The sequence below is a fragment of the Vespula vulgaris genome, chromosome 7 (assembly GCF_905475345.1).
Source record: "Vespula vulgaris chromosome 7, iyVesVulg1.1, whole genome shotgun sequence".
Classification (NCBI taxonomy): domain Eukaryota; kingdom Metazoa; phylum Arthropoda; class Insecta; order Hymenoptera; family Vespidae; genus Vespula; species Vespula vulgaris.
Window position 1 is genome coordinate 6,466,947 of NC_066592.1, and position 12,277 is coordinate 6,479,223.

Below are 12,277 nucleotides of genomic sequence, written 5' to 3' on the forward strand. Positions count from 1 at the left end.
TCCGGTTGCAGTTTTATCGTGTGTTTCACATACTTTCGTATAATATTGCATATGATAAATCAAAAATCGTGTCAAACAAGGAAACTACTACTATTTTATACGTTTCGAAGATGTCAATTTCTTTTCTTTTTTTCTTTCTTTCTTTTTTTTTTTTTAAGGTAACGCATAGAAAGAATTCATGCGTGCTTTTATACGAATTCTTGTTCGAAAACTCTTTGACTATAACTTTAGCGTAAAATTTGTGAAAGTTATAGCACGTAGTTTTTAACTCGTCATCGTCCTCGTACCGAGACACTTTAGTCGCTCGAAAAGAAATGATAGTACGGGAATAAAGTCTATGAAAAGCATTCTGAGGAAAAACGTACCCATTACTCTGGATTTTTTCGTCCGATCTTTTCATTTTTCTTTTATTTTCTCTTTTCTTCCGACATTTCTTCTCGAAATATAAGTAATCCACAATAATATTTTGGCTCCTTGTGTCGCAAGAGTCGTACCTTATATCATTTCTTTCATTTCCTTTATAAATACAATTAAGGTATAATATATAAGAGAAACTTGCTCAGAATCATTGATGATTTTGAAAAATATACGAACGTATTATTTTTATAACACGAGGATCTTTATTATTAATTTAGTTTAGCTCGGTCTTATTTTTATTTTTATAGAGATACGTAGACAAGTCGAAAGATGAATATATGAGAAAACTTTGTTCGAATATCTATAGATTTGTACGATAATAATCTCGTTTTTAATTGACGTCAAACATCGACGAGATGATAATGGAAGATTATATAATAGAAATCAATAGGAATTCTTCGATATACTCGACTAATGTCTGACGGCTTTTTGCCTTCTTCGTCATTTTTCCTTTCTCATCCATTTCTCTTTCATGCTTTTGTAAAACACGCACGAATGCGGGTTCCCTTTATATAGGATGGCTCTTTTTGTTTTCACATTTACCCTTTACTTTATATAGTACATAGCACGGTTGTTCCTTCGTTTGCACAGTATTTACGCCCTGTTTATTATTTCGTTCTTATTTTTTCCTTTTTTTATTTATTATTATTATTTTTTTTTCCTTATTTATCACCATTTTTTAATATGTCATTCTACGCCCTCGGAATATATTTTTTCCTCGTATTTAACCACGTGCAACTAAGTAATAAGATATTTATGAACGAACGCTGTTACATATTAGAATCCATGTTTATCCAGTGTACTTTTGTGATTTCGCTGATGGTTTATTTTAATCGTAATGATGTACGATTATTCTTTCGAGTAAGTTCATAAATTTGGATTGTTTATTTATTACTATTCAAGTCCGGAGATTTTTTTTGAGTTGGAAGGACAAAAGAAAGAGAGTGTGCGTCATAATGCGAATGATGCGCGTTTGTGTGTAAACGGTCACGACTGATCCTTTCTAAATGCAATGTGGTTAGTAATTTCGTCTATCTTCAAATTTTGTGGTTTAATCGTGAAATGGAATTAAACCGATCAGGATGAAAACGAATGGCATCTCGGCTCAAACGTGCTCAATCATTCCTAATTAAAGCATTTATTTTCTCACGAAAAGCTAGTTCATAACCATCGTTGGAATAATCGTTGTATATCGTTATACAGTGTCGTTAGGAGGAATCCTTTTCACTACATCAAATAGAGGATCATTTTGAGAAAATTATAATAGGAAACCCATTAAATGCGACGGTTTCTCTTGTCTTCATTTTATATGCAATATTTCGATATTCGCTCGGTTTCTATTTCTGAGTTATCACAAAAATGAGAAACTTGTGGAATGAATCGTTTCATTATGTATAATTTTAATTATTCCCTTTGAAATTTCTCGACTGAATTGAAAAACTAATCGATGATAATTCACTCGTCGTTAGAGCCTTGAGAAATTATTCAATTTAATCTTATACATCTCCATGAAATTTCTCGAGTTTGAAGATAGAAGATTGTTCTTGATATATGTAACTACATAGCCTGTGGGCGATTACACGCAAATATAATTCTCGCTATTTCATCAGAGAAATGTTCGTTATATATATATTGTACATAACAGATTTGCAACGATACAGGATGTAACTATGTGTTACAGAATTCTGAGATATTTTATTCGTTATTTATCGTTGTGGTAGTTTCTCATCGTATAGAAATCTTTTAGTTCTGTCCCACGTCATTCCCCACAATACGTTCAATTTGCTTTCTTTGGTTATTTCGAGATACATCGTAACATATTGTGGAGTATATTCCATTGAAATTTTTCTTATTGTAAAAGTACATCAACAAGTATATGTGTATATTTATCTGTGTGAGGAAAAAAACTTAGGGATAAGAAGAAGAAGAAAAAGGAGAGAGAGAGAGAGAGAGAGAGAGAGAGAGAGAGAGAGAGAGAGAGAGAGAGAGAGAGAGAGAGAGAAAGTATAAATAAAACTTGTTTTCTTTTTTGCTATCATTGATTTTCAAGGAATCGTACTACGAAGTTTCCTATGTACATATGTGCGCTCTCGACAATTAAAATTTCAAGAATACTGAGAATCCTCCATTATTCTTTTTTTTACTTTCCATTCGAGAAATCTTGCCACAAAGTTAATATTTTACTCCAGACATTGTTCAGACATGCCGATACTTACTTTTGCAAGTAACGAACCGGCCAAGTTGGATTCTAATATCACTTTCAAACTTTCTTCCCGACTTACGCACAAAGGTCTAGTGTTTCCAAACGATAATATGATTATCCACAAAGAAATCCGAACCGGATTCGAGAAGTTCCGAAACTTAGAAAGAAAACTTTTCAATCTACTTTGAACCGAATCGATGGATAAAGAATGTCATGTACCGAAGTTGAATTTTATTTTATACCGAATAAGAGAATTCGAGAAACGAGAAGCTGCTTCGTGTCATCAAATATAAGATAATTATTTTATGTTATATATGAAGTTGCATAACGCATACCTTTATATACCCGTTACCAAATCCTGCTATCTTTTTTAAATCGTAAAGAGTATCGAATTCCCGTAGGAAAAGCTAAGAGTATTTTATAATTGGGAGTTGACCTTTTGTTAATCATCCAGATGATAATACATGCATAGCTTGCGTTATTAGTTTATCGATTTTTCGACAAGACTAAAGGAGAGAACGAAAGAGAGAGAGAGAGAGAGAAAGAGAGGAGAAAGAGAGATGAATAAAGCAGATGCATTTATGCATTGTCCTTCATTTAAAAAAGATTTCTATAGATACGTTACCTGATGCCCTTTAATCTTTCACGTAATCCTGAGTGTACTCTTCTAACTTTTTATCAGCTTCGATGTTTACACGTCAATCTTATCCGCGTTCGTGTAACGTAGTTAAGCTTCTCTCTCCCACGCGGCCGATTAAACTTGCGAATAATTCTTCTTTCTTCATTCATTATTTCTCACCAACTATTTATCACGTCGAACGTCATAAGAAATGTTTGATTCTTCCCATAACTTTTATTTATTATTATTATTATTTTTTGTCTTCTATTACGTGACGTCTATAAATCCTAGTTCTTTGAATAACTTTTTCTAAGTGTTCGTCATATTACGTAGATAGATATTTTTATAGGAATTTTTTGCGATGGAAAATTTATTATTGTCTTATTCCTTTGAAAATCCAATCGATGCTAATGGCATTGAATCAGTTGATATCTTTCGTTTTTAGTTATCTTCGGAAAAAAAGGATTAAAAAAAAAAATAATAAAAAAGAAAATTGATAAAAGAAGAATTATTCGATTTTACGGCGAAAGATCGAATTGGCCATCGTTTTTTATTCTCTTTTTTTTTTTTTCACAGGACGCCAGTTGAAGGGTTAACAGTATATAGTTCGTTATCTGCCGCCTAAAAAATCCGTTTTTCTTATCTGACAGTCGATTTCTTTATTAGTATAATGATACCAACGTACTCTTTTTATGTACTCACGAACGATGTTCCTCGATAATTGACGGTAGGGGAAATAAAGAGAGAAAGAGAGAGGGGAGAAAGAGAACGTGACAAAGCGATTTAATAAAATCCATTCTTTTCGTACAAACGATATTGTTTTTATTCATCGATAGCAATAAATCTCGGAAGTATAGCTAAAATCTTTTTCTCGTTTAATGAGCAAATCATTTTTTGGAAGCACGCTTGTAACCCTCGTTCTATTCGATATCGGAAATGGGTCGAAATGATTTTTCTGTTGGAAAGGAGCAGATTGCCATCAACCCCTCGACACCTCGCGGCTTTTCTTTATGAATAAAAGTTGATACAGTATGCCAAAATAGAATTGGCATCATGGGAGAGAAAAGAAGGGTTGGTAAACGAGAAGGAAAGGAAAAAGAAGAGGGGAAAAGGAAAAGAAAAAATATAAGGAAGTGGAAGAAGAAGAATAAGTGGGAAAGGGATACGAGCATGGAATAAATAATTCTTCGTTCCTTAAGGATTTTTTTCAGGGGTGGCACGCGTCTTTTTATTCTTTCTTTTTCCTTTTTTCTTTTCCCTCGTTTTTTTCTTCCTCCCTTTCTTTTTCCTTTTCTTCTTCTTCTTCTTCTTCTTCTTATTCTTTTTCCCTTCTTTCTTAATCTTCTATCAAAAAGTTTTTTTTTCTTTTTTTTTTTTCACAACTCAGCGATAGTACAGGGAGAACAGTAAAGGTTCTCTACGTTACTTTCGTCTGATTAAACACACCCTACCTTGCCTAATTTTCGGATAATAACCTGCGGAGCTTCTTGATAGGGGAAAACGAAAGAGTGCGGATTAAACGGGATTCATTAGCTTGGAACGACTTGGAATAAAATATGCAAAGCGTTTCCTTGATCTTCCTAGCCTAACCGTTTACCTTCTCTTTCTTTCTTTTTATTTTCTCTTATTTATTTACTTCCTTATGATATAACGAGTGTCCGATTTGCTTCCCTGTCAGCATTAAAGTCCAAGTGAAAATATAATTATGAGATTCAATGAAGCTCATTATTTTTTCCCCTAGTAATTTATATGTATATCCCCTCGAGTCAAGTATATATGTACATATGTATATACTTGACTCGATAAACACATTAAGCAAGAACAAGGCTTATTATTAGTATTTTTTTTCTTTCCTCAAAATCCTAAAGTCTCATGGAAAGAGTAGAAGATGGTTAAGCCAGTGGAAAGGCGTCGATCGATATGCAATTAAGGTGTATACTCGACATAGACCAATAGAACGGCTCTACATCCTGAATAAATATTTACCGGGATGCATTGTAGAGAAGGAGAGGCGGATAGAGTGTGTGCGTGTGTGTGAAAGAGACAGAGAACGAACGAAAGAAAGATATAGGAAGGTGTTCGGTCATGCTGTCGCTTTTATTTGCTCGAAAAGAAGAGTAGTATTAGCATTTGAACCGTAGCTTCCGATAATTACCTCTTTGAAATTTCAGATCACGTGGAAAATTTATTTTTATTTATTTATTTATTTATTTACTTTTTCCTTATTTTTTTTTCTTTCTTTTTTTTTCTTCGACTAATCGTTCTCTTCCGAAATGGAGAAGTATTGATACACTTAGAAGGAGAGGAAAAGTCACGAAAACTCACGATGGATATACAAGCTTAACTTTGTTAGAATATTGCTTTTCCTCTCGTCTGTAAAAAAAAAGAAATAAAACATAGCTGTGTCATACTTATCGCCGTTTCGAGTGTCCTTCGAAGCTTGCAGATTACGTGGTCGACAATTTAAAAGTCGTCGGTAAAAAAGAAAGAAAAAAGTATTGATGAGTTTTGAATGCTTTAAAACAAACGAGAAGAGTACGCATACGAACGTGCAGATAACGAGTTGCGTGTAAGTACAGATGCAAAAGTGGATGGACGACGCATACGTTGAAAGAAAAGCATGGATGGTTGCTTTTTCAATTCTCTCGTTCAATTTAAATCAATATGATTCCTATAGAACGTAAAAATGTGTATAAAAAAAATATATATATATACACTATTGGAGAAATAAGCTTCATAGATAAAATTCAATACTTTAGCGTTCAGTTATACAGTTCAGGTATATGTGTATATATATGTAAATATAAAAATAAATATAAATATATACCATCTGCGATTTTTAATTTATTAATTTATGTACAGCAACAGTTTTAGACATCATTTTAATATGCGATATCTTTCATGGAATGCGGCAACGTTAATTCCTTTTAAATGTACGTTTCCATCGCAACGTAACGTTCGAGTTAATGGAAAATACGATGGCTCGGTATTTTCCATAAGAATTCTATTTTACTGCTTAAACGATGAGTAAGCCCATCTCTCTTTATAATTACAAAATCGATCGTGATGTAATTAAACGTTAATGCTGTTAAATTCGAAGTATCAGTCGTTACTTCGTTCATCGTGGAAGGGTACAGGAGTCAACAGGTTGCGCTCGATCGAAGAATAAGAGTAGACCAACCGATATTTATTAAAAGAGAAATACCATGGAAAATACGTATCTATCTAGTTCGTGCCAGAAAATACCAGAAAATAACCGATTCTCGTTTCTAAAGTAGATAGAAAATTGGTCGAAGGGCGAGCGTTAATCGTCCATCAAGAAGAGAACATCCTATTTGTCCCCATATAAAAGATCTTTATTTTCGCGTTACGATCAAGAAGTAGTCCATCATTCTGTCGGACAGCCAACCGATAGATTTTTTTTTTATATCATCGGAATACGAAGTTGGGATTACGCTTGATCAAATTTGTTCTTGACCTTTTTTTTTCTTTCTCTTTTTTTTTCCCTTCCCTTTTTTTGTCAATGATTTTCCCGGTCGAACGAAGAATCACGGTATCAATAAAGGATCACAAAGCTTTTTCCCCCAAGGAGGGTCTTTCATACCTTCCTATGGCAACGATCTCTTTAATAATGTTTATATATATATATATATATGGAATATTTGTCAAAGAAAAACTTTCAGGAAGTCGAGTCTTTGAACGACCTTATTATTAATCGACCAAAAGATTATCGGATGATCAAAAAAGAAGGTCATTTTTGTTTCACGTCGTTTTACAGACAGTTGGAATAGAGGTGCGGGTGACCAACGAGATACCCGTCTCCGTGACGGAAGAAAACACGATAAGGGATGTTGCACCACCTTGGATGGCGTCGCCGGCTCCCAGCAGGACTACTCCAGCGACTCCTACGCATCCTCATCCTCAGTATTTGTCACCCCACGTCTTTCAAGGACGCAACTCTCTCTGTTGCGCGAACGGTAAGATTTTTCCGATAATCTCGCGTCTCTCGTTTCTCGTTTCCACCGACGTAATTCTTAGATTTAAAACGATAGTCCGTCCCTTTTCTTTAAGAAGATCTATTTGGAAGAATATTCTTTCTTAATGTTGTCGTTTTTTCGAAATGGATTATACTCGAGTACCATGTATGTACGTATTGACCTTCTTCTTATGCCTCTTTAACTTCGAAAGCGTTCGATATTATTTTAATTATAACATTCTTGTCCTTTTTTCTCTTTTTCTTTTTTCTTTTCTTTTCTTTTCTTTTCTTTTTTTCACGCGTACAAACAACGAGTTAAAATAAGAAAGTAACTCTCTTGTTACCGTTAGATTTATAATCGTATAACGGTTGTAAGTGGGTACGTGCTGGCAAGGATCGCGTAGTCTTACGAAGAAACTCGTTAATTAGACGAGTTGCAATTATAAAGTTATTTCTTAATACAGAAACAACTACTTTTCAATACAACGTTTAGCTTTTCAAAGGTTTGCAATTTTAAGAGTCTTCGTTGACGTTTCAACGAAGTTCTTTTGTTCTTTATACCAAGAACAATTTAATTAAGTTAACTCTTATACATTAGCGAAAGGTCTGTCCATGTAAAATTTTACGAGAAGAGAGGAGAAGGAAAGTAGTGAGGGAAGGTTTAACCAAGACACGTTGATGGGTGTAAAAGAAATCCTTTGAAAAGGACTGTGTCGGAACTTGGATTTTTTCTTTCTTTTCTTCACTAGATCTTTGCGATTTCGCAAGAATTTTTTTTTTAATATTTCGTTCAAAGTTCTTTAAACGTACCGTTCGATCTTCGAACGAAGATGGACGTTGATGCTATAGAAAGTAAAAAATGTTTAAACTCTTTTCTATCTAACGATATCAAGCCTACCGTCGCGGATGAAGTTGAGTTTAAGAAGCGTAACATCGTAAATAACCATAACATCGTTTCCATTCGATATTTTCAGATTACACGTTGCGAAGGCGGCGACCTATGACGCTTCGAATTGGACCTCGCTTGAGTTTACCGAATAAAAGTACATCCGCACCGACGACTACGACGGATGGAGAATGGCCAGCAATTAGGTGAGTTTCTTATTATAATCATTTATTTATTTATTTTTCTCTTTTCTCTTTTCTCTTGGCCGTCATTCTCCCTGACCCGTCCATAGTTTTTAATCTCCAGCAGAAATTTCCAAATTATCCTGATTAGCCATGAGCTCGTTATCGTATCTCGAATAAATATCTAATTAATAACGATAATTATCCGAAGCTTTCTATATGACCGGAAAATATTTGTCGGTAGCTCTACTTTCGATATTGGTTATTCGACTCACATGGTTTACGTCCGATGATATAATCCTACTAGCAATTCGATAACAATCAAAAAGGAGAAAACGAAATAACGAGGATCGGATTCATCGATGCTCGGCTCAGTTTGGAGAAGCAAAGTGATTTAACGAAGTCGAGCTTTTCGTTTAATTCGTAAGCGTAGAGCTTTTCCACGTAGTTTGGAAACATATAGGTCTTGTATAAGCTGTAGTTCTACAGAAACTAAACGTTTCGGCTTTCACCTAAGTTTTCACGTTTAACGTCATGCATATAAATGTATTCTCTTACTAGAGACATGTCGAGAGAGTATGAAACTTTAATTCGTCCATGGAAAAATCTTATTAACTATTTGTTGTAGAAACTTCGTTAGGAGAATAATTTTTGTTTCTTTCTGTTTTATTCTTTTCCTTTTCTTTTTTTTTCTTTTTTTCATAAATTCATTCTAAAAATAAATTCTCAAAAGTGAATCTTTCTTTTCTAAATGAATTTTCGAGTTAAACTTTTGTTTCTCTCTCTCTCTCTCTCTCTCTCTCTCTCTCTCTCTCTCTCTCTCTCTCTCTCTCTCTCTCTCTCTCTCTCTCTCTCTCTCTCTCTCTCTCTCTCTCTCTCTCTCTCTCTCTCTCTCTCTTACTTAATTTTTATACGAGTAGAGTATTAAAACGAAAAAGAAGTAAACTTTGTTATCGATTTCCACTTTTTTTCATTTTATTCACGTTGATGTTAGTCGCCGAAGATACAAGAGAAATTTTACGTATTATCAATTTCCAGGATATTCGACGTTTGTAACTCTGAATTATCGACTCTCGTTAAGACGTATCATTGATAATGAAAAACAATATATTTTTATTCGATAATTATTATCAAGTTATTTATATTAATATTGTCTCGCAGTATTTACGATAAGACACTTATTAATAATCACGACTTCCTACTCTTTCTAAGAGGTTCTCTTTCGCAGTAGAAAAACAACCTAAGAATAGTCACTTCCATGGTAGGTACATTCTATTCTTAATCTTCATCCTTATGTTATGATGAGACAACCCACTTTAAGATAGGGGGAATTTTATTTTTCCATATTTTTGCATGAAACAAAAGGTTATATATATATATTTTTAACGAGACTTCGATTAAAGACGTTGCAAAATGATAAGACTCGAGTGATTTATATAAAAAAAAAAAAAACATTTCTAAACCAATCAACTGTGTCTACTTTGATAAATTCGCCAATCGTCGGTAAAGTGGATGTCTCTGTTATTTTTTGGACGATAAGAGATGTCTTCTTACCTTCTTTTCGAAGATTCACAGGATCACGTAGTTCGACCGATTGGTCGTCAGGTGACGCGACGATCGTCGAGAGGGACGCCACCCCTCGTGATTCGTTTCGTTCGTCTTTTGTTGTTACTCGCGTTTCGGCAGGGCGCTTTGTCGAGAGTCGCGCGTGATTACGGACTGGTGACCGATCGTACGGATTCGAAGTGATCATTTCGTTTGAACTTTTCCATCTCTCGTTCTCTTTTGACCCAACACGTGCGTGTTCATTTCGTACATCGGATTGTTTCGTACCGTACAACTTTTCCGGCATGGATCGAGAATCGCGTGTTTCGCGTGTGTGTGATTGCAAACATCGAGAGAATTGGAAATGCCCGCACGGTACTTTAGCGGGTTTCATCGTTTTCTAATTGTTTATAGCCGTCCACCGACAAACGCGATACAGTGAAATCCATTATCACTTCATTGAAAATCGAATCGAACCAGTGGTCAAGGTAAAGACGAAGCAACGTGAACCTCTTCCTCTTCCTCGTTATCTTCGATTTTTCGAATCGATTTTTGGCGCCTTCTTTTAAGGTTACCTAGTTATGTGATATGGATTGAGAATATACGTGATTGACAAGAAACGATCAACCATAATAAGAATTACAGTGATATCGAGAACGAAGAAAGGAATATGAAGAATATTTCTTGTGACACAGACCGAATTTATTTCGTTTAGTATAGTGAGTGTATATTCGAAAATGCCCCGTAAAAAATTGACGATCTTCGTAGGTTAGGTGTGCGTTGATTCTAGTGCGCGCGTCCGCGCGAAAATTTCAAAAGAAATTCTTTTGTTCGTATTCAAAAAAAAAAAAAAAAAAAAAAAGAATTACTTTCGTCGGAACGTTGTGTCGTTACGTTATTGCGTTGGTCATAATTTTAAATTGTGTACAACTTACGTTGATGTGTATGTATATGCGTGCGTGTATACATAACATATACACCGTAGATATATGATTCAGACGTAAAGTGATAAGAAAAAAAGAAAAGAAAAATAATACGTATCTTCGTCCGTTGGCAAGAAGAGTAGGAAACAAAGCACATAGTGGTTTTTGCGTGGCTTGTGAAAGAAAGAAACGTGGTAAAATAGATTTTTCCAAGAAAATGGGACTTCCGAAATTCAATCTTTATTTTTGAACGTCGAGCAACGAGAGAGAAGAAAATCGTGTTCGTTGCTTTCGAAGTCAACGTTTGCTTACAAACAAGTGAGAACATTTTTCGTTTGTCCTGAGAATACAAAAGCCGAATCGAGCAATATGCGTCCTCCTTTGGCTTTTGGTCGTTCTTAGAAAATCGCAACGCCATTTTGAAATTTGATAGCAAGTCACGCGAGTGTGTTTTTCTTGGCGCGAGAGTTAGCTTCTAGATAAAAGTTTTTTTTTCTTCTTTTATTGTGTTTCATCTTTTTTTTCTCTCTCTCTCTCTCTCTCTCTCTCTCTATACTTCTTCTTTTCATCTTTCATCGAGAACAAAAAAACGTAAAAGAATTTTCGGGAAACCAAGAAGATCGAACGAGGCGTTTTGTGTTATTTCCAAGAATACTGGTGAAACAGAAGAGGAGGGGAAGAAGAAGAAAAAGAAGAAGGAATATTATATATCGAATAAGCTAGAAAAAGATAGGAAAAGAGAAAAAGGATGGCGAATCGTAAAGGTAAAAAGAAAAAAAAATCAATTTCTTGATCTCCTTTACTCGAACGTTTGGAACTGATCGAAAAATATTTTGATCTCGGTTTTTCTTCGAACAAGATGCTTGGAACGTTGCTAAAGAAAATATTCTATCACGTTACGGAATCTATTTCTTTTTTCGAAATCAAAACAATTTCGATGATTGTTCGGTGATTCGTTTAAAGAATAAACTCGGAATTTGTAAAGAATATTTAAACTCGTACTTTCTTATGCTGTCGATAAAATACGCTTAGGAAATAAGGAAAATTCTTTTATAAAGGATTGCAAATAACTTTCTATTTTCTTTTTATCAAAGTACACGAAGTAAAACGTAATTTCTTTTCTCTCTCTCTCTCTCTCTCTCTCTCTCTATATATATATATATATATATATATATATATATATATATATATATATATATATATATATGTATGTATGTATATATCTTTTTTACGACTGAATATATCTATCGAATGGTTTCATAAATTCTTGAACGTCGTAGAAAATATTTAATGAACATTTCGATCGCATGATCACCGAAATAACAGTTGATTACCTTGATAGAAGCCGTCAAAAGTTTATATACCAAATTCAACAGATTTCGTGATCACCGACAGTGGTGTTCAAAGTGACGTTAACAATAGTTAGCAGAAACCTCGTATTTCGGGGTTTCTCGAAATACAACGGTGCGAAATAGCATATCGAACTCGGATTCTAACTGTCCGTCTATCTCGGATTAACAAAAGTA

The 12,277-nt window shown here is 34.3% G+C and overlaps 1 protein-coding gene across 3 annotated transcripts in view; it reads left to right on the top strand.

Annotated features, from left to right (window-relative positions):
* LOC127065392 (uncharacterized) overlaps positions 1-12,277 on the top strand; it is a 74,120-nt gene that overhangs the window by 8,314 nt on the left and 53,529 nt on the right. For all 3 annotated transcript variants that reach the window (XM_050997673.1, XM_050997674.1, XM_050997672.1), the window contains exons 2-3: positions 7,018-7,216; positions 8,190-8,307. In XM_050997673.1, the coding sequence (XP_050853630.1) occupies positions 7,018-7,216; positions 8,190-8,307 (317 nt within the window). The remainder of the gene's footprint in view (positions 1-7,017; positions 7,217-8,189; positions 8,308-12,277) is intronic.